Source organism: Eublepharis macularius, chromosome 8 (genome assembly GCF_028583425.1).
Source record: "Eublepharis macularius isolate TG4126 chromosome 8, MPM_Emac_v1.0, whole genome shotgun sequence".
NCBI lineage: Eukaryota > Metazoa > Chordata > Lepidosauria > Squamata > Eublepharidae > Eublepharis > Eublepharis macularius.
The window spans coordinates 73,926,849-73,947,024 of NC_072797.1; the positions used below are offsets into that span (position 1 = coordinate 73,926,849).

The window sequence follows — 20,176 nt, forward strand, 5'->3', positions numbered from 1 at the left end:
AATTCTGATGGGAACAGCTAGTACTAGCTACTGACTGATGGTAGGACTATAAAGGAATTTTAGAAGATTAGGATGAGTGGGGAAGCAGCTGGCCTGTCTGTATCTCCCCATCCCTAAAACACCACATAACTGTTTTTTGCTGGAATCTCCTATATAGGCACCATATAATAATTAGCTCTCGTGAAACACCAATTTTTCTTTAAAAAGATATTTAAAAGAAAAGATATAATAATAGAAAGTGCATAAGAACTTATAGAGGCACTATGCCAGTCCTTGGCAAGTAAATTCCCAAGTTCTCCACAGCAATCACAAAGGTGGATTGGTTGAAGTAACTTTTATTAGAGATCTATCAGGTTCAAGGTGTTTAGACAGTGGAATTGGCAGAAGTGACATGTTAAGGAAAAGCATAGTTAGATATAGTGTAATGGCCACCCCCAGGTTAGAAGTCTGTTGAAATTGTGGTGTGAACGCCAGAGACAAAAAATATCACAGTTTAGACTACATCTACAGAGTAAGCATGAAATCATCCCTGTTCCCAAGAAAAAACCTTGTTTGTGTTAGGTGCAGCTGGTCTCAAGGCCAATCGCTTCAAAAGAGAAAGTATTCTGCTTCTTCAGGAGAGTGTTTATGTTCAAAGTAGAGATAACACACTTAATTTCCCAAGAACAGGCAAGGAGAGGTAATCAGAACTCTGCTAGTGTCAGGGGATTAATGAGTGGCATATAATATACACATGGCATGTACTGCAGGCAAGCACACATGACACACTACATTTAAAGTTAGATTAAACTAATAGAAAGATACATTCGAAATCTGTAACAGGATAGCTAATTTTTATAATAGCTCTCATTCCCTCTCCTTAGTTGGTTATACTCAGACTTCAGTATCCATTTTTTCCAAAATTCAGCTATTGGTCTATTATGCATGTAAGACGTTAATTTGGCCATAGATGCATATTTGTATATCTTGTCTATCCACTCTAATGTGTCAGGTGTAGAGATGGGCATGAACCAAAATACGAACCAAAATTCAGCACGAACCAGGCCGGTTCGTGGTTCGCGAACTGGCAGTTCATCAGAGCCCATTTCTGACGAACCACCATGAACTTTAGGCTGGTTCGATTAGTTCGTTTTTTGGTTCTTCACTGCAGACAACCTCGCGTCGATCAATCAGTTTCCTAGGCAACAGGGGATGGACTTCCTGCAGACCTTCTGCTGACCTGGAAGTGGCCTTCTGCTGACCCGGAAGTGGTGATTTGCTGCCCCAGATATGATGTTTTCACGAACCAAACAAACTGGTTCATGAACCAGGGCAGGTTCGTGAAAGTTCGTGGGTCGTGAAATGCGACAAACCACAAACTGCATGGTTCGGTTTTTTTTCTGGTTCGTGCCTACCTCTCGTCAGCAGTCCAGGACCCCGATCTGCACTCCAGGACACAGCAGCACTCTTGCTGCTGTCACCATGTACCCGTAAGATAGATTTCTATTTTTATTGTTTTTAACTTTGTATTGTGACGGCCTTTGGCCATATACAATTAAACCTTCTTGCACTCTTGCATCATGTACCCTGGTCTTTCGTAACATTATTTAGTAAGATGTAAAATGTTTAATAGCATGTTTTTCGGATTTAGCTTGAAAATTTTCTGCATCTCTTCGTGTATCTTTATCCAATATTTCCATGCTTTCTTACATGTCCACCACATGTGGACATGATAAAATGTTGCATCCGTGCACTGACATTTCCAACACTATCCATTATAGTCCTTACTAATTCTCTCAATGTCTTTGGGAGTACTGTACCATCTAAAAAACATTTTATACCAGTTCTCTCTTAACAACTGGCAGTCTGTAAATTTATTGTCTTTTGTCCATAGATTGTCCCATTGGTTCAACAGGATAGTTTCTCCTCTGTTAATGAGCAAATGTTACTCATTTCTGTGGGAAACTAGTAAAGTTAGTATTCTAATAAGCCAGACTCTAATTAAAACATCTGATGCACAAAATGAGTAACTCCACCCTGTATTTTGTTTCTTCTGGATTCACCATGCCCTTAAATTTTTGGCTGGGTCAAGAATTAAACAGTGTTCCTCTTGGAACATAAGGCTACAGGCATAGTTTGGATTTGGGTCAGGGTGTCTTAGTTTAATCTATTGTCCGTGGGAATTAGCAAAAGAAGCAGGGAAAATGCTGTGGAAATCTGTCAGACTAATTCATTTAATTTTTCAGTATAATAACATTAGAAAGCTTCCCTTGGTGTAAGAGAGCCCCTTTCCTCAGTGCCTCAAGGCACTGAACTGTTAAGTAAGGAAACCTAATTAGAGTGTTCACATTAAAAATGAAAACTATGTCCCTTTATATCTGCAAGTTCAAGCTGTCCCCAAAGATTTCATTAAAAACTATTACCAGCATTAATGTAAGTAATTTAATGCTGTGAAAAGCTATTATATACTAAACCATCATATATAATTACAAAAAATACCAATTAGCGTAAGCATTTACCTATCGTTTGCAGGAATAGCTCAGGATTAGAAGCGTAAAATGAGAGTCATAATGATGTGTGGATATTTAGACTTGGTGCGTGGACTGATTTTTAAAATTTGCCCCAGATTAAAAAGCAGTAAAAGTTAAGTTGTGTCATTTTGAAAAGCGATTTCTCCATTTATAATGATGTTACTATTATTGAACTTAAGCTTTAGTAATGGAAGGGCAATTAGCAATTTTGTGCATAACCCTAATAGAATAATGTTTTGTCCAAAAAGTATTGGAGAAACTAATTTATGATCAACACTAGCTGTTTGTATTGAAGCTGTTTTGGAAACTAGTTAAAAGAGTCTTGTGCCGTCTTAAAGACTAACAAATTTATTGTGGTATAAAATGAAAAGCTGTGTACTGCAGCAGCTAGCATGTTGAGTCTGGGGTGAGAAAGGTATGCTTAGATCCTCTCTTGGCTTTGACATTCTCTAGATCGTGCTCTCTCTCTCTCTCTCTCTCTCTCTCCCCCCTCCCCTCTCCCTTTCCCTCTCAGAGTTCAGCCAACCTTGCTGGGTTGTGTTAAGCTGGAAGGCCTTTCTGAGCTTTCTTGAGGAAGGGGATATAAATGTAACAACTATTTTCTAGATTTTCTCCATGGGAAAACTAATTAAGACATTTTAACCACATATTTTGTAGAAAGGACTCTCCAAATATCACTGTAAACTCCTTTAATGTATGGAGCTAAAGGTTTTTTCAGGTTGGATGCCAAGAGAAAAACATGGCAGTCTGGTCATCAAGAACTCCTTTCCAATGCATATCAGTTTTCCTTCCATCTAAATTCCAGCTTTGCTTTTTGGGCTGAGAGCTACACTGCTAGCTTACTTTTGTGTGAAGTAAGAAAGCCAGTGTCACAAGGACCTGAACTGTAGAAGTTGCTGTTGGGAAGGGGTTCTAATGAAGACACTTGCCCCAGCCCTGTCTTTAAATTACAGGGCAAACTGCCCCTATTTATAAATATACTGATTAAAAATATATGTGACTAGGTCATTTGCTATAAATCTAACTGTGAATAGATAGAACAGTGCCTGTATGATTTCTTTCTGTTTAATTTGAAATGTATTCTACCTATCTGTCAGGAAAGAGCTCCAAGGTACATTGAAGTATAAAGCAGTATAAAGCAAAATACAGTTAGAAATAATCAGATTAATGAAGCCAGTAAATCTAAAATGCAAGAACACGAAATAATCTACACCAAAGAGTCAGAGACATAACATATTGGAAAGAACATGTGGTCCTCAAAGCCTTTCGAAATAGCCACAACTATACTCTTCACCAAAATCATGAAGTGATGGGGCCTGATTGACTTCCCCTGGGACCACATTTGTTGGTGCCACAACTACAAAAGCCATTTCATCACACATTAGATAGAACACAACACAGTCTCATATGTCTAAGAATCTTGGACTGCTTTTACACATGCTGGATCATGCAGTTTCAAAGCATTTTAGTGATCATTTACAACTGAGTTTCCCTGTGTGAAACAGGAAAATCTACCTGCAAATGATCACTGTAGTGCCTTGAAAATACATTATCCAACATGTGTGAAAGGAGCCCTCATTAAGAACATGAAGAAATAAGTGGCACTTAAGTTGAGAAGGTTGTCACTCATGCGTTTTCAGAAAGGTACTTGATGTGGTTTTTAAAAAGAAGCAAATAAATGGGTTAGTAATATATAATGCATCTATGCGTATGTCTTGTTTGCTTTGTCATGAAAGTTCCAGGTGCTTGACCATATTTAAAGGATTCTATATACAAACAGCTAGACAAGCAGTGTTGTAGCTTAAATTAGAGACAGATTCAAAATGCATGAAAATTGGCCTTAAAAGAGAAACGGTGGCCTTACATATTCTGCAGGAGAAGGTTGCATCTCCAACTTTGGTACACTATTGTATCCTGTATTTCTACCCAAAACTTCAGAATGTTTATTGCAACTCTCAGTGACATGATCCCCTCTGACCAGTCCAGTGACTCTGACTCATAGGACTCAGAGGAGGAGCCAAGGCCGGGGAATCTGGAGGATCAAACGGAGGGCCTAATTCTGCAAGGCACCTGCCAATCATGCCCCAGCAACACCAGAGGCCACCCTGCCAAAGCCCCTGCCCAGGAAACTTGACACCAGCTTTGGATAACCACTAGATCTTCACCAGGCTAGAGGCAAACCTAGGCCTGAAGCTTCCCAAAGACCTGCTCCTACTCCACAAGATCTGCATTGGTGGAAGGCCTTGGCAGAGAGAGTGCAAAGGAGGCAAAGTGCCACACCTACAGCATGGAATCCTTGCCTTGATCCAGATCAGAATTCGAAAAGGAATACCTCTTTGCAGGATCCTGGCCCAAGTACAGCACTGTTTCAGGAGCTTCCATACCTGCCAGCAAATACAGTTGAATCTGATTAACTCTCAGCCTCTTTAGACTGAGGCTTGGCCAGGCCACCTTGCTGGTTCAACCAGTCCACTAGATGTAAGACCTGTGCTCCAGCTGCAACTTATATCGTGTCAGATTGCTCATGTATTGTTTCCACACTGCTTCAGCTCTGTATCAGATTTCTGCTTGTTTTCAAATTCCTGCAGTTTTATTGTATTTATTGAATGTTCCAGCTGTTGATCATATTGACTTATACTGTGTAATCCACCTTGAGTCTCAATGAGAAAGGACTATAAATAACAGAAATAAAATTAAAATCACAATAACTTGTTCAAGGTCACTTGATGATCTTCATAGCTAAATTCAAAGATGGATTTTCTGTAGCAAGATCAATACTCTAGTTGCTATACAAGTGTTGATTCTACATGTTTTACATAGTTTGAGAGTTGGACCGATGTTTTCCTAATTCACTGCTAGTTTATCGGCATCTTAGTTGGAGATGCTGAAAGTATGACCTTGTGTAGCATGAATGACTCCACCTGCTCAATTGCTAAAGTATTGCTGCAAATCTAGTGCTGCTGGGGTTAAGATTGCAGATTCCTCTGCCAGACAGCAGAAGGTCAATACGCAGTCATGTAGCAGCCCTCTTTTTTCCTCCTTCATTTGTATTCATTATGGAAATTATTACGTAACAGAAGACATGGCCAACAAGGGGAGAATAAAATTACATACAAGACTCTCATTATTGCTAAAGAAATACTAGATAACAAAATGCTATTAATACTGCTAGTTGTGCTTCTGGAATCTAGAAGTATTCAATGAAAAAATAAAGAATCAATAGAGAATAAGATAACAGCAAAAAAGAAAGAAAAGATGCTTGTAACCCAGAGTTGGAAAAATAAAAATAAGCCATTTTTAGATGATGGATTAAAAAATGCTGTCATGTTGTTCTAAATTATGTGTAGAATTCCTGCAATATTGCATGCTTGATTAGAGAAGCAGAAGGTTATGCATATTGTATAGACAAATAACAAAGGTTTATAGTTCATTGGTGTGTAATTCAAATATTGTCAATGTGATGATTAGCTCATGAAAGAACACCGGAGGGTTTGATCCAGCGAACTGTGGCCCAAATGAGAGCAACCAGCTTCTATCATATCTTCTATGGTCATAGATGCAGAGGAGTTAGCTGTGTTAGTCTGTAGTAGCAAAATCAAAAAGAGTCCAGTAGCACCTTTAAGACTAACCAACTTTATTGTAGCATAAGCTTTCGAGAATCACAGTTCTCTTTGTCTGACGAAGAGAACTGTGATTCTCGAAAGTTTATGCTACGATAAAGTTGGTTAGTCTTAAAGGTGCTACTGGACTCTTTTTGATAATATCTTCTATAATGGTTCATATGCTTCTGCTTGTGCTAGAAATTTGCAAGCTACCCATAAACTTTGTGCACAAGCATCATTCGACAGCAAGATATTAAAACAGCCCTCTTTGAGTGGAAAGGTCATTGGATCCAACCCACAGGAAGCAAAAGAGAGAAATAACAACTTTAGTATAACAATAGCAAAGATTATTTGGTCAACAGATTTTTTAAAATTTTGTGTCAGTTGACTTTGTATATCTTTAATTATGATCATAGATCCAGAGGAGTTAGCCGTGTTAATCTGTAGCAGCAAAATAGTAAAGAGTCCAGTAGCACCTTTAAGACTAACCAACTTTATTGTAGCATAAGTTTTCAAGAACCAAATATGCATCTGACGAAGAGAGCTGTGGTTCTCAAAAACTTATGCTACAATAAAGTTGGTTAATCTTAAAGGTGCTACTGGATTCTTTTACTATTTAATTATGGTGAGTGTTAATAATTTTTCTAGCTCTGCTAACATGATGCACAAGTTTATACTAACACAATCAGTAGCTGATGCAGGCAGTATTATAAAGCACTTTCCTGGGCCTGGCTTTGTCCATGAGTAAGCAAGTTGGACCTGTAACTAGCAGGGCCTTATTTCAGTTCCGTCTGGTTTGCTAGCTGGCCCCTTGTTTAGACTCTGCTGACCTAGCCATGCTCATCCACATTACTGTAACATGTTTTACATGGGACTGCCTTTGAAAATGTCTCAGAAGCTTCAAGTGGATGCAGCAGTGAGATACATGTCTTGGATCAGTCACTTGGAGCATATAACGCCAGTAGTACTTCAACTGCACTGGCTGTCTGGCTGCTTCTGGGCCCAATTCAAAGTATTTGCTGCTACCTTTAAAGCCGTTCACAGCCTGGGGCCTCCATGCCTCTTGTACAAGCCCCTGTGCTCACTTGCACCAGTAACACTCTTCAGACAGACTTCTGGTGGTATCCTTATCTAAGACTGTCCATTTGGCAACGGTTAGCTTACAGGCATTCTCAGTGGTAGATCCATTCTTCTGAAATGACATACCAGAATGGGTTCAGTGGGCATCGTCACGTGCCATGTTCAGGAAGGTGTGCAAGACTGTTTTGCTCCAAAGTACATTTGGTGGACGTAAACTGTTTTTGACTGTGTGAGAGTTTTTAACTGTGTTTTAATTGCATATTGATTTTAACTTGTTTCTGGATGTCTTTGATGTTTATGCTCTTGCAGCTTTTGCTGTTCTTTTAACTGACTTAAGTTTGTGGAGATGAGGCAGAGTATATGCATTTTAAATAAATTAATAAATAAAATGTTTATTAAGACATTTCTACCAAAGTAATATTATTACATTTTATTGTTGGGATTTTTAAAATGTAGTGTTAGTAGTGTTGAGTTTTTTATTTTTCCCAGTGTTCCCAGTGTTCCCAGTGTTCCCAGTAAATAATGGTACATTTTTACTGTGTTAATCTGCATTTCCAGAATCAGTGGCCATACTGCACAATGTGCTAAGTCAAATTGATTCTCAGGATGTCTCCCTGAATCCCACTAGCTACAGTGGATCAGCAGTCTCTTCAGGCTTGGACTCTGTAAGTAAAAAGAAATACTTCAGCAAGGTAACTTGGAGCTATTCAGTTGCCTGCAGGGTTGCCAAGTGTCTGGTATTCATCCAGACAGTCTGGTATTCTCTTGAACTGTCCAGGGAAAATAAGATCAAAATACCAGGTACCTGGCTTGGACGAGGGAAGGAGGCACCTCTGTGGCCTGGGCTAGCCTCGCTCTGGTGCCCCGCACCTCAGCAAAGCTGGCCTGGGCGAGAGAAGGAGGCTAATGCTGTGGCCTGAGCCGGCCTCACTCTTGCTCCACCTCTCATCCAGGCCAGCCCTGCAAAAGCCACCCACAGATAATGGTGGGTAATATCACTTCCAGAAGTGACTTCATCACGCTGGCCTGGGAGTGCAAGTGCAAAGAATTCTAATCTGTTATGTCTGTTTTTCCCCCTGTCCCATCTGGCAACGCTAGTTGCCTGAAGCCAGGCTAAAGCTACTGTGACTTACGGATAGGCTTGGAATGTCAGTTTTAAAATACAAATGAGAACAGACAGGGAAATTAGAAATTTTCCCACCAGTTATCTTTGGAGTTGTACAAAATGTTTGGGAACATATATAAATTAAGCTACGGATCCCACTTTTCTAAGGCCTTGTCTAGACATACAACAGAATAAAGTAGTGATGAGGTGGCAGCATGCTGAGTCTTGGGCTACTTCAGATGCCAGGAGAAGGATCACATGTTCCCATACACGAATATAGCACAGTGTGCAAAATGCTGGGATAAAACCTTTTTGTCTGATATACTACTTTTTGTTTGCAGGGTTTTTTTTTCCCCATGGGGAGTATTTAAAATGTAGCTTGTCCCTACTTGCATTGTGAAGCTGTTAATTCCAGACTTGTGAAAGCTTTCTATTTAGACTATTGCCAAAGCTTGGGAATTAATTGGTATGCCCATTAATGGGTAGAATCAGATCAGCATCCCAGTTGAGATGTAAAGCTAATTGAAACTGGCAGTAGAAGTTAGTTATCTGAAGAGTTATTCTAGCCCACACCTCTTGAATTCTGCACATGGGACTTAATGAGTTATTATTCTGATTTTGTAGATGTACTATTGCAGCCTTACAAATAAAGCCCGCAAAATTTATTAGTGTTCAGTAATTTGTAGTCACTCACATTAATTATTTGTGCTACACTGATGGCCCAGAAGGAGAGGAAATCAACTTTCTTACTGCTTATGAAAACTTTCTCGTTTAGTCACCTAAAAATATTCCTTGTTTGCCCTAGACAAGTTGTCAGTAGGGTTGTCAACTTCAGGTTGTGAAATTTATGGAGATTTGGAAGTGGAGAGTGACGTTTGGGGGTGGGAGGGACCTCAGCAGGGTATAATGCCATAGAGTTCACCCTCCAAAGCAGCCATTTTCTCCAGGGGAACTGATCTCCACAGTCTGCTGGTAAATTCTAATTCCAGGAGATTTCCAAGCCCTGGCCTAGTAGTCATTAACATAATAATGCTATTTGACTTACTAGGCTATAGTAGGTAAATGTCTAATTTAATAAAATATGTATGTATAATCCTGCCTTTAATCTCCACAGGCAAAGGCCATTGGTCAGAAGATGCCATCTGTTGAATACCATTATACTCCTTTGCAGCCCATTTTGTATGCGCTTGGTGTAGGCATGTCCACAAAAGATCCAGACCACCTAAAATTCCTGTTTGAAGGAAGTGAAGGATTTTGTTGTCTTCCTACATTTGGTGTTATTCCAGCTCAGGCCTCAATGCTTGATGGTGGATTGTCTAACATTCCAGGACTCAATATTGATTTTACAAAGGTAAATTATAAACACTGGAGTTGATTTCATGTATGAAATGATCAGAAAATGGAATGCTAGTTCTGTATACAGATTTGCTTAGTTGGGAATGTTTTTGGTCATGTTGAAATTTGAGTTAGCACTGAGTTAGTATCCAGTTAGTACTGGATATAGTTTGGCTTTTAAGTAAACTGGTATTAACACTCCCCCCTCCTCAATTATTCTACAGTCCACTGAAAGTTCTGGCCAGAATTTGATTCAGTATAATCAACAGTAACTGTAAGGAGGTAACTCTAAATAAACTACTTGAAGATGTTATCATCTAATTCTAGTGAATATTAACCTGTCTAAATAATATTGCTCTGATGTCAAGGAACAAATAAATTGGACGTGCATTGTTTACAGTGTGATACAAGTAAAGGGGTGTGATTGTAGATTATGCTATAAATTAAGCAGAAAGGAAAGGAGGAGTAAATTAAGCCAACAACTTTGTCTTGAGTTTGGAGTGGTGTGGGAGTTTCGATGTATTAGAAATCTAATTTCCATTGACACAGTTAAAATGTATACCATTACATAGTCTCTCTTTAAGAGACGTTTCATTGGAACATTTTATCTCTCCTAAAATAACACCATCAAAATTTGGGTAAAAATAATACTTCTGGTAAAAATGCTTCTTTTCTTTCTGTAGGTATTACATGGTGAGCAATACTTAGAGCTGTATAAACCGCTGCCAACATCAGGTGAGTGTTCTGTAAAACTTATTATTTTTAAATTACCTTACCATAAATACAGAAAAAAAGTTTCTCTTTTGCCATCTCTATCTATTTAATATTTTTAAAAGATGTATGTCCTACTGTCCTACCAGTTCTATGTATCAGATATTCTTATCTGAAATTCAAGCTGCACCATGCATTTGAGTATGTTAAGTTTGTGTTACATATCTTAACAAGGTAACTAGTGATTTTTCTGTGAAGGTTTATGAAACTCTTCTTGCTTGCTGATGTAATGTGTATTTTATCTCATTTTCAATTTTAGGAAAGCTAATCTCAGAACCCACCATTGCTGACATCCTTGATAAAGGCTCAGGAGCAGTTATACTTTTAGATGGTAACTTTTTTACTTTCTTTTGTGGGCAGGGAATCAGAAGTGAAAGAGACTCAGAAGTGAAAGAGTCTGAATTTGTCATACCAGTTATATTGCAATACTTTAAGAGCAATTCACACATTATCCAAGTTGGCCTAAAAATGTAGGACACTGAAAAGGAAAATGTGCAACTCATCCCTTTTCCCATTGAACCTGCAAACCATGCTTTACCCTAGGATCTCATGACTTTCAAAAGCTTTTCAGGAAGCTGCACTGATGGTGGCTTAAAACCAACAAACTTGATAGCTGAGGAAGGGGTTAAATATGGGTTTTTTCCACAATCAAAACCAGTGCCCTGGCTGTAGAGAGAAAAGGTCTGTTCCTTGACCAGAATGCCATTCTTGGTTCTCTAGATCTGACCAATAGGTAAGTTTAAAGAGCATTCTTGTATTTGCACATGTATGGGCCATCATGCTACGAGGTCTGCTTACCTGAAATTTAGGGGCTTTCTTTATTAGAGTAGAGACTTCTAGGATTTCATGTAGATAAATATTGCCTTAGGACACAGCCAGCAAAACTATGCTTGAATAATGTCATAGTTGAGTCCCTGTAAACAGTAGGAATGCTGAAGACCCTCACAATTTGAGGACTTGGTCAAGCTTAGACAGGCGATGCTTCAGCCAAGCCAGGAGCTGCATGTAATTCACTCTGAGAGGCGGTAGGGGTCCTGTTGGCCACCCAGTCTGCCACTGGAGGAAGCCTCCCCCCCCCCCCGCCTTTCTGAGTCTGCAGAATTCATCATATGCAATGATGCCACAAACAGAGAGAGCTAAGAGCCAAAACACACGTTAAGAAATACCTAGGTTCAGCACGTGTTCTCTTACCTCAAGGTTTGCCGGGATCTGTAGGCGTCCTGGAAGCTTAAAGTTTAGCATTTACAGAGCAGCAGGAAGGGGAAGGGAAATACAGGCGCCTGTATTTCCGTCCCTGCTGCTCTGTAAGTGCTAAACTTTAAGCTTCCAGGACGCCTACAGATCCCGGCAAACCTTGAGGTAAGAGAACCCGTGCTGAACCTAGGTATTTCTTAACGTGTGTTTTGGCTCTAAGGAACAGCTTACCTTTTCAGGGCAGATTTCTTTTCAGCAGAAGAATATTATAAAGTTTGAAGGGAAGTTGTGTCACTGTAAATTCACAATGGCAGCTCATCAGGAGTGCATTATTGCGACTTGCCAGCCTACATCTATTGTAGGGTGGTTCAAATGTCACACCAAGCCATATGTTGCTTCCTTTCACATGGTTGGAGTTGATTAATACACGCAAGTGGAATAGATCTGAACACACAAACTGGTTTTTGAGCCCTCTTCAAAGAGGTTGCAAAGCATGGTTTTTGTTTAGCTTGAAATCCTAGTATGGAGTGGCTATAATGCCAAGGTGTGGTTTTTATGAAGTCATTTATTTTTGTAGTTGAGGAAGGGAGAGAATGTACAACCACTAAACATAGCACATGGCTTCAGCATGTCTCTGTGCTTGGGTTGTCCTGTATCTTCAGAGAAACAGACCTCCCTTTCATACCTTATGTTGTTTGTCAGCAGTGCATGTCTGCCAAGTTAAAATTGAGTTCACTCTGGACTAGAAAATGAAGACAAGACTGCCCTGGTGATACCCACTGCTACAAGTTCACAAAAATAAAATCTTTTCTAAAATTTATTCATTTTTAAATGTATATTGTCAATACTGTTTTGTTTAGTATTAGTGTATGTGCTCCCAGATATTCTTACTACCCTAGTACTTCAACAGTTGTTCACAAAATAAACATGTATGGATTTATTTAGAGAGATACTAGTTTTAAAAGTATCTTAGAGGGTGCCATTTGAATCTCAGGCTTTCCCTGCCCTGAACGGAATCCTTCATGTTTGACTAAAACTGCCTTTCTTTTTGTGTGTTTTTTTCTGCATAGTGTACACATATTCTGGAAAAGATCTTTTGTGCTATAATCAATTCTCTGTCTTTGTTGTTGGAGCGGGAGGTTTTGGTGGGAAACGATCATCAGAGAAAGCCAAGGTAAAGCTTTGTTTTAGGAATACTGGTAGTTTAATTCAGAAACAGTAGTTGATTACTAATTAATAATAATAATAATAATAATAACATTTTATTTATACACTGCCCTTCAGGACAACTTAATGCCCACTCAGAGCTGTTTACAAAGTATGTTATTATTATCCCCACAACAAAACACCTTGTGAGATGGGTGGGGCTGAGAGAGCTCTGGAAGAGCTGTGACTGACCCAAGGTCACCCTGCTGGCTTCAAGTGGAGGAGTGGGGAATCAAACCCCAGTTCTCCAGATTAGGGTTCTGCCACTCTTAACCACTACACCAAACTGGCTCTGTCCTGCCTGTGGAAAACCTCTTATAATACCAAATTGTGATACTTGTCCAGTGATGAGCAACTTTACTGTCATTTGCTTCATAATTTTTCATGTATGGTGGCAGTCTCTAAGAGGAAGCTTTTTTTCTCACACTGAAAACTCTCTTCTAAGCCAGGAGTAGTTCATCAGCTGTCTGGTATCAGTTCCCATATTTTCCAAATGTTGCTCTTGCAAAGTGGTAGCAGGGGAAGGAGAGACAGCATCTGGAGGTGGCAACCATGGAGGATTCATGTGTAAAGCAGTGGCTGTTTCTCTTGAATGTACTAGGGTTAAGCTAAGAAGCATTGTAGACTACATTTTTTATGCTGGGGTATTCCATTCCTGTGCTTCAGTTTGGTTCTGTTGGGCTTTCTCTGGGATGAGCTCAGCTTGCATTTGAGAGTGTCCCTTGGCCATTACTGCCTTACCCCAGTGTGTTTCTGTAGTGGGAATCAGCCTTGACTTTTCCCCATAGGAAACCATGGAGTGGCTGGGGGCATCTTGTTCAGAGGTTCATAAAATTGGCCCTTGGGGTCCAGTCTTCCTGAAACCTGGGGAGTATTTAGGGACCAGCTAGGAGTAGGTCCTCCAGAATATTTAGTGGAATTTGCTTGAAAAATGCCACCTCCAGCTCCATATATATCCCCCAGATATTTTCCCCATGGGGAATAATGGGAGTGGGAGCACCTTCTTTGGGGGTCCATAAAATTGGCCCCCTGGGTCCAATCTTCATGAACCTTGAGTCTTCTTTAGAGAACAGTCACAAGTAGGTTCCTGTACAATTGGGTGAAGTTTGGTTGAAAAATGACCCCTCCAACCCACCAGATACCCCCAAACTGATTTTAGTGTAGAAAACGACTGAATTTTTTTGGCACTGTCTGAATCAAATTAGAGAATCCATTCAGAATTCAGGGAATTCTGAATTTTTTTCTCAGATTTGGAAAAAAAAATTCTGATTTAACTTTTTTTTTTGGGTGCACACTCCTAGGCACATGTGTGGAATTTGTTACCTCAGAAATTCTCACAAGTGACAACCAGCCTATGAAAATTGTTTCTTTGTTTAGCTCTCTGTCTGAATGCATATTATCCCTCATACTTGGTTGATATATTGCCACTCTCTGCATAGGCTGTGTCATGGTCTCAAAGCAGAATAGTGTGCAAGTTATTAGTTCTGCACTGATAACGGATACTAGTGCTTTGTACTGAACATATGCATGATGTGACAGTGTTGATCTTTAAATAAAAACTTTTACTAAAACTGAAACAATAAAATACCATGTTTGATATTTTTAGATTTACTAAAACGGAGATATGCTTGTTTGTTTGTTTGTTTGTTTGTTTTTCTTCTAGGCCCCAGTAAGCCCACCCAAAAGGCCACCAGATGCTGTAGTCACTGATGTCACAACAGTAGATCAGGTACATTTTTGTTCTCTGAAAAAAATTTCCCATTTGGAAAATACCGTACACTGTACACAGTTTTTTACAAATTTGGGCGGGGAGTGGGGGTTGGAGCATGATTGAAAAATCAATATGTGTATGTTCAAGGCTTCTGCTAAATACTGTGATTATATTTACCGGTAGCAGTTAGAATAAACTGGGTCTATTATTGTTGTTATGTATATTTTTATCCCACTTTTCTTCCCAATGGGGACCCAAAGCAGCTTGCAGAAAAAATATTTTTAAACAAATGTACCTTATAAAAAACAAACGAAAAATGGACCAGACATCTTGGGGTTGGTGTCCATTAGGTTTATTCATCAGGCTGTGGGCTGCAAGCCCAAAGGCTGAGGGCTGAGAGCTGAGAGCCAAGGCTCTTGCTCCTGGCCATACCAAGGGTTTCAGTACCTGCAGGAGGAGAGAGGAAACAGTTTAGACTTTAAGCTGGCAACCATCTTATGGTCCCCCCATCATGCTGAACCCTTGGAACATAACCACACAAAGCAACTAAGGAACAGAACAGATTTGATACAGGCAGCCCAATCCTGAGGGTTGGCCCAATGCCTGCGCCTGCGTGACAATGTAAAAACAGCACCACTCTGCCACTCCCAGTGGACTTTTCCAGGAGTGCTATGCCAGTGCCTGAGCTCAGCAAAGCAATGCGCGGCCCCTGCCAAGAGCATGCACCCATCGTTCACCTAACAATCCCACCAGCACCAGCCAATGGCTGCACCACTCCCCTGTCAGGCACATGAGAGGCGAACAGCAGTGCAGCCAATGGCAGGCTATGATCTCCACTGACCAGTGACACCCCCCCCCCCTCAGGGAGCAGGCATCCCTGCCTGGCAGGGGGGGGGAGGTTTAGACAGGACACCCACCCTCTGCCTCCCCAACCCCTATTTTCAATGAGAGCCAGGCTGGAGGCTGAAGCTCTTTTTGCATACGAATTCCCCCTGCCACTGCTGCCATAAAAATTGGACCAGAAAGGCTGCAAAAAATGAAGAGGAACCCAGCACCCAGGAGCAGCCCCCAAGTTCAAGGAGAGGCAGCTCTGTAGAGGCGAGTGGGGGCAGGTACTGCAACAACTGGCAGTGATGTCCATTGGAAACCATTGGGGAGGCTGGAAGGATGATTGGATGTGATGGGAGCAACCAATGCCCATCGACTTGCAGCGGCTCCATTAAACAGCACTGCTTCAAGAAGGTGCAAGGAGAATGTGGGGTGGACCTTACAAGCCATGCTCTAGTCCCAGGATGATGCCCCCCCAGAATGGAATGATGCCTGCAGAACCAGAGAACCTGCTCTGGGGGCTGCCATCCTACTCCCCAGCACAAGATCCCTGGAGTCCATCCCTGCCTTCTCACAGAGCAAATGGGAGAGGTATCTGGCCTCATTAGGGGAAGACCCCCTGATATCGTAAGACATTGCTCCATATCCGCCCTGCCCCCCCAGCAACACCCTCACTTCCTGTATACAGAGGTCCTCTGCCTGGCTTAATAGATGCCAGGAGAGCTGGAGAATAGGAGTCCTCTGTGACACCACCACCCTGCTAGACACACAGAGTCTGAACTACATCCCACCCTGCTGCATGCCATGACCTTGGGTGGGGGAAGGGGGAGGAAAGCTGGCTGGGGCCAGAGTCTCCAAGACGCAACTGGACACCTGCTCCTTTGGCCTGCAGAGCCATACAAAGGTAGCCACCTAGAGTCTCGTTGGAGCCACTCCACCCATCCCAGTCCAGAGTCAGAGACCAATCTCTTCAAAGTGTGAAATGGCATTCCTTTGGGGAAATGGAGGGGGCTTCAGTCATCCAAAGGCAAAGAAACAGATGGGAGGCAGTTGTTGTTCAAAACAAATTTTATTGAACTGTGAAAAGTGAAGAGAGTTTCTGGACACGAGGCTTCCTTGCCCGGCCAGGAAGTGAGGAAAACCAGCCTGCGCAGCAGTCAAAGTTGCAAGATCCATTCCTTGTAAGATCTTCACAGGAGCGAGTTTCAGGTGTGGGCTGCCTGGGAGAATGCTCCCTGGGCTGGTCTTAAATAGCAGTTGAGGGGGATCATAGGGGGCTGGAATGGCCATGCTCCGTGGCCATGCTCCTTGGCTCCTGACTGGCCATGACCTGCTTGAAAGGGAAACAGACTTTTGTGCCAAGTGGAACGGGTATGGCCTGGTCTGCGACATCCTGTGTTTCCATGTGGGGAGGGGGGTGCAATGGCAGCACCAGCTCCATTGTCACAGCCACTACCAAAAATCAGTGGTAGTGGCTGGCTCACAGGCAGGGGCCAGCCCCCCCTACCCACCAGCAAGCTTCATCTGCAGAGGCTGCCATTTGAGAGGGCGTGGGAGAGGGGAGGCAGGGGGCTGATGTGACCGAGAAAGCCTGGGTGGCGGCCATCCCAACTCCTCCTTACCTGTCAAAGCGTCCTCACCCTTCCCTGAGCCAGGACTCTGCAAGTAACTCGTCTAGTGGTTATTAGTCACACTGTCTGAACTTAGCTCTCCTCCCTGGATGAGTGCAAGGTACGATTGTTTTTCACAGAGTTCCCACAGTACACACTTCCCCCGACACCATGTGTACTCTTTTCTGCCTTGTGCTGTAAGTACCTGTGGGTGGGAGCAGCTGGGCAGAGCCACCCCCCCCACCCCCACTTACCTGAGTTCATGAGCACTCTGGCCTGACTTTATGTATGGCACCTGGGGAGCTGATTGGGCATGCAGAGGTGGGCATGGTTGCTATGCGGCCGCACGCAGATTGGTCCTAGCGTTAGTTGGCATCTTCTGTTCCACTGAGCTGCTTGGGTGGGACTGGGTGTTGGGCTGGTGAGTTTCCCCGTACAATGGGAGCCAATGGATTATGCCACCATTTTTCATGGCATAAGTTTCTGCTGCTGCAGTGTACGTGCCCAGGCCTGGAGCCGCTTTGGGAGCTGACTAAGTTGTATCCCGCCCCGCTCCCCCCCCAACCGGCGCTTGTGCGAGGACTTATGCCTTGCTCACGCCTCTGTCGGTCCGACTGTCCTGGCCACCATCACCCCGTGGCAGGGATGCACCTCGCCTGGCCACCAGTGTGTGTGTGTGGGGGGGGGGGTTATGCCTGTGTAAGTGCAAATTACGATGATGCAAACCTTAGTCCACTCCCTGAGCACTTTCAATCTGCTCCCTAGGATTGTGCAGTTAGAGATCTATAATTATCTTTCCCTGGTCACTAAATTGCTTTTGTTGTTTCATATTGACTTTTCCACAGTTCTCAAGATGTGATATTTAGTAATATCAGATATCTCACATCCATCTAAAGTATTTGGACTCAATCAAGTATTTGTTCACCCTGCCCATGTTAAAGTAACCTTGAGGCTAGACTGTTTCAACAAACTCTGTGTGAGGCTTTCTTTGAAGACAATTGAGAAACTTCAGGTGGTTGAAAATCAGTTGCACTTTTGTTATCTGCCATAACCAACATATTTCACCAATGTTGAGAGCATTACATTAGCAGCCTGTTTGGATTTAGTTCAAAGTGCTGGTTAAAGTCTTTCTTGGCTTAGAACACAGACATTTGTGGGGCAGCTTTCCAGCTATACCTTTGTGTAGTAGCTCTTGATGCCACTATGTGGGCTGATTAAGATGGCGTTTGCCTGCACCAGCGCTCTCTGGTGGAATGGGCTTCTTGAGTATGCTATAATTCCAGAAGAAATGTAAGATAAAGGTATTTAGAAGAGCCTTTCTATTGGATGGGTAGTTATTTCGGTTATTTGATTACAGTCAGTTATTCTGGAAGCTGGTTAATATAGATGGATTTGGGGTTACTTATATATATTTATTTGTAGGTTGTTAATTTTTATGTTGTCCAGTTTATTCTGCTTTGTATATTTTTTCTTCTTTGTAAGCTCATATTGGGATAAATGTTAGTCTTTAAAATGCTACTGGACTCCTGTTTTGTTTTGCTAAAATAGAATGGCATGGTTACTTCTCTTTTTAAAATAAAAACAAATAACATTCAGATCCACCTTGAGTCCTTATAGGAGAAAGGTAAGTTTTAAAAGCCTTAAATAAATCAGTATATTTGCACATAGGACATTTTCACCTCCTGATTGATTTAGTTACTACTGTACACATCATTTAGGACAGGTGATATGAAAAGGCTTAATTTTAGTAGACAGAAAATAGCCTGCTGGTAAGTGACTGGTGCCTCAGCTGCCCCTTGGTAACTACCAGAAGACCAAGCTCTAAATCTATGTTCTTTCCCAAGATCACAATAGATAAAGCAGTAAGACATGTATTTATGATTTATATAAGGAAACTCTTGAGGCTGACAATCAGTCTTTGACAAAGTCTGTAAGTTGAATGACTTAAAGTTTGTGCCACAAGAGGGCCAGCAAGAGTGTTGGATTTACTTCAGGGAAGACTGAGGTTCAAATGTCTGCCCAGTCATGAAGCGTTCTCAGTGAGGCTGAGTTGTCTTTCAGCCTAAACCAACCTTGCGTGTTATTCTGGGTTTAGAAAGAGAATATCATCTGTAACCCACTGGAGTTCTTCGGAGCAAGAGCAGGGTAAAAAATGTGCCACTAGTAAACTGATCTCTCTGCTGTATATCTTGGAACTCTGTTCAATACAACTATTCTTAAGTTCATTAATGGGGCTTGTCTCTCATTTGAATCTTCTAAGCATACTTTCTGTGCCATCACTTAGCTACAGAACACCTGTTTTGTTCTTGTGGGGAACTGTTGATTGATTGTATGTAAGGTCTGGTCTGCTTATGAACAGAAAACTGGACTAATTTTCTTCTGATTGAGAATATCTTTTTAACCTTTTTTTTAAAATCAAACATACTCCGTTATAAAGGGGCAAGTATGTATACTCCTTTCCCCCCTGTTACTACTTCATAAAGTGAGCACTACTTACTGTGTTTGGTTCCATAAATCTCTGAATAAAATGGAGTTGTTGACAAAAGATCAGTATGAGTCTAAAAGCATTAAATTGTTTGCGGAGGGCTGAATCAATCAATTTCAGCCTCCCAGGGGATATTATGTGCAGCTATACGGCTTTACATGTCATCTCATTACTCTTTCCTGCCAATTATGTTATTGATGTTTTAAATCAATGAACAAAGAATTATTCCACCAAAGGATTAATCATGCTGTTGAAATATGTATTCTTTGACCCATTTTTGATTGATTTCTTACTATTAACCCTTCCCCTAAACCCAGATTAAGAAATGTCTTTCATTGGAGACTGACAGAACCCCTGTGTTGATTTACAGTAAAAGGGAAATGATCACATACAAACATTTAGCATACTCTTAAATACAAAAGTAAATACTGAGCCATTGTAATAGGTGGCTCTTATATAATCCTCTTAAGGATGAGGATTGAATTTTTTAATGAACTTCAAAAACTTGCAGTGTTAGAGCTGGATAAAACAGCAGAGATAAAATTAGATGTTCTTGAGAATCACTTTCAGCTATGGTTTGTATTTTATATTTTTGTTCCTTTGCATCCCGTTTCTAACAATTTCCTGTTTTATCCTGCTAATGCTGCAATCTCATCTATGACTCCTCCACTAACCAGTCCTGTGCCCCTGTTCTTGGTTAGATGAAATATGGCTAATTTCTATTAATAATTTGTTTTTC

The 20,176-nt window shown here is 41.3% G+C and overlaps 1 protein-coding gene across 1 annotated transcript in view; it reads left to right on the top strand.

The window, feature by feature from the left end:
• Window positions 1-20,176, top strand: part of HSD17B4 (hydroxysteroid 17-beta dehydrogenase 4) — a 103,038-nt gene that overhangs the window by 44,095 nt on the left and 38,767 nt on the right. The window contains exons 12-17 of the mRNA XM_054986590.1: window positions 7,751-7,857; window positions 9,412-9,648; window positions 10,316-10,367; window positions 10,663-10,734; window positions 12,668-12,771; window positions 14,467-14,532. Coding sequence (XP_054842565.1) covers window positions 7,751-7,857; window positions 9,412-9,648; window positions 10,316-10,367; window positions 10,663-10,734; window positions 12,668-12,771; window positions 14,467-14,532 — 638 coding nt within the window. The remainder of the gene's footprint in view (window positions 1-7,750; window positions 7,858-9,411; window positions 9,649-10,315; window positions 10,368-10,662; window positions 10,735-12,667; window positions 12,772-14,466; window positions 14,533-20,176) is intronic.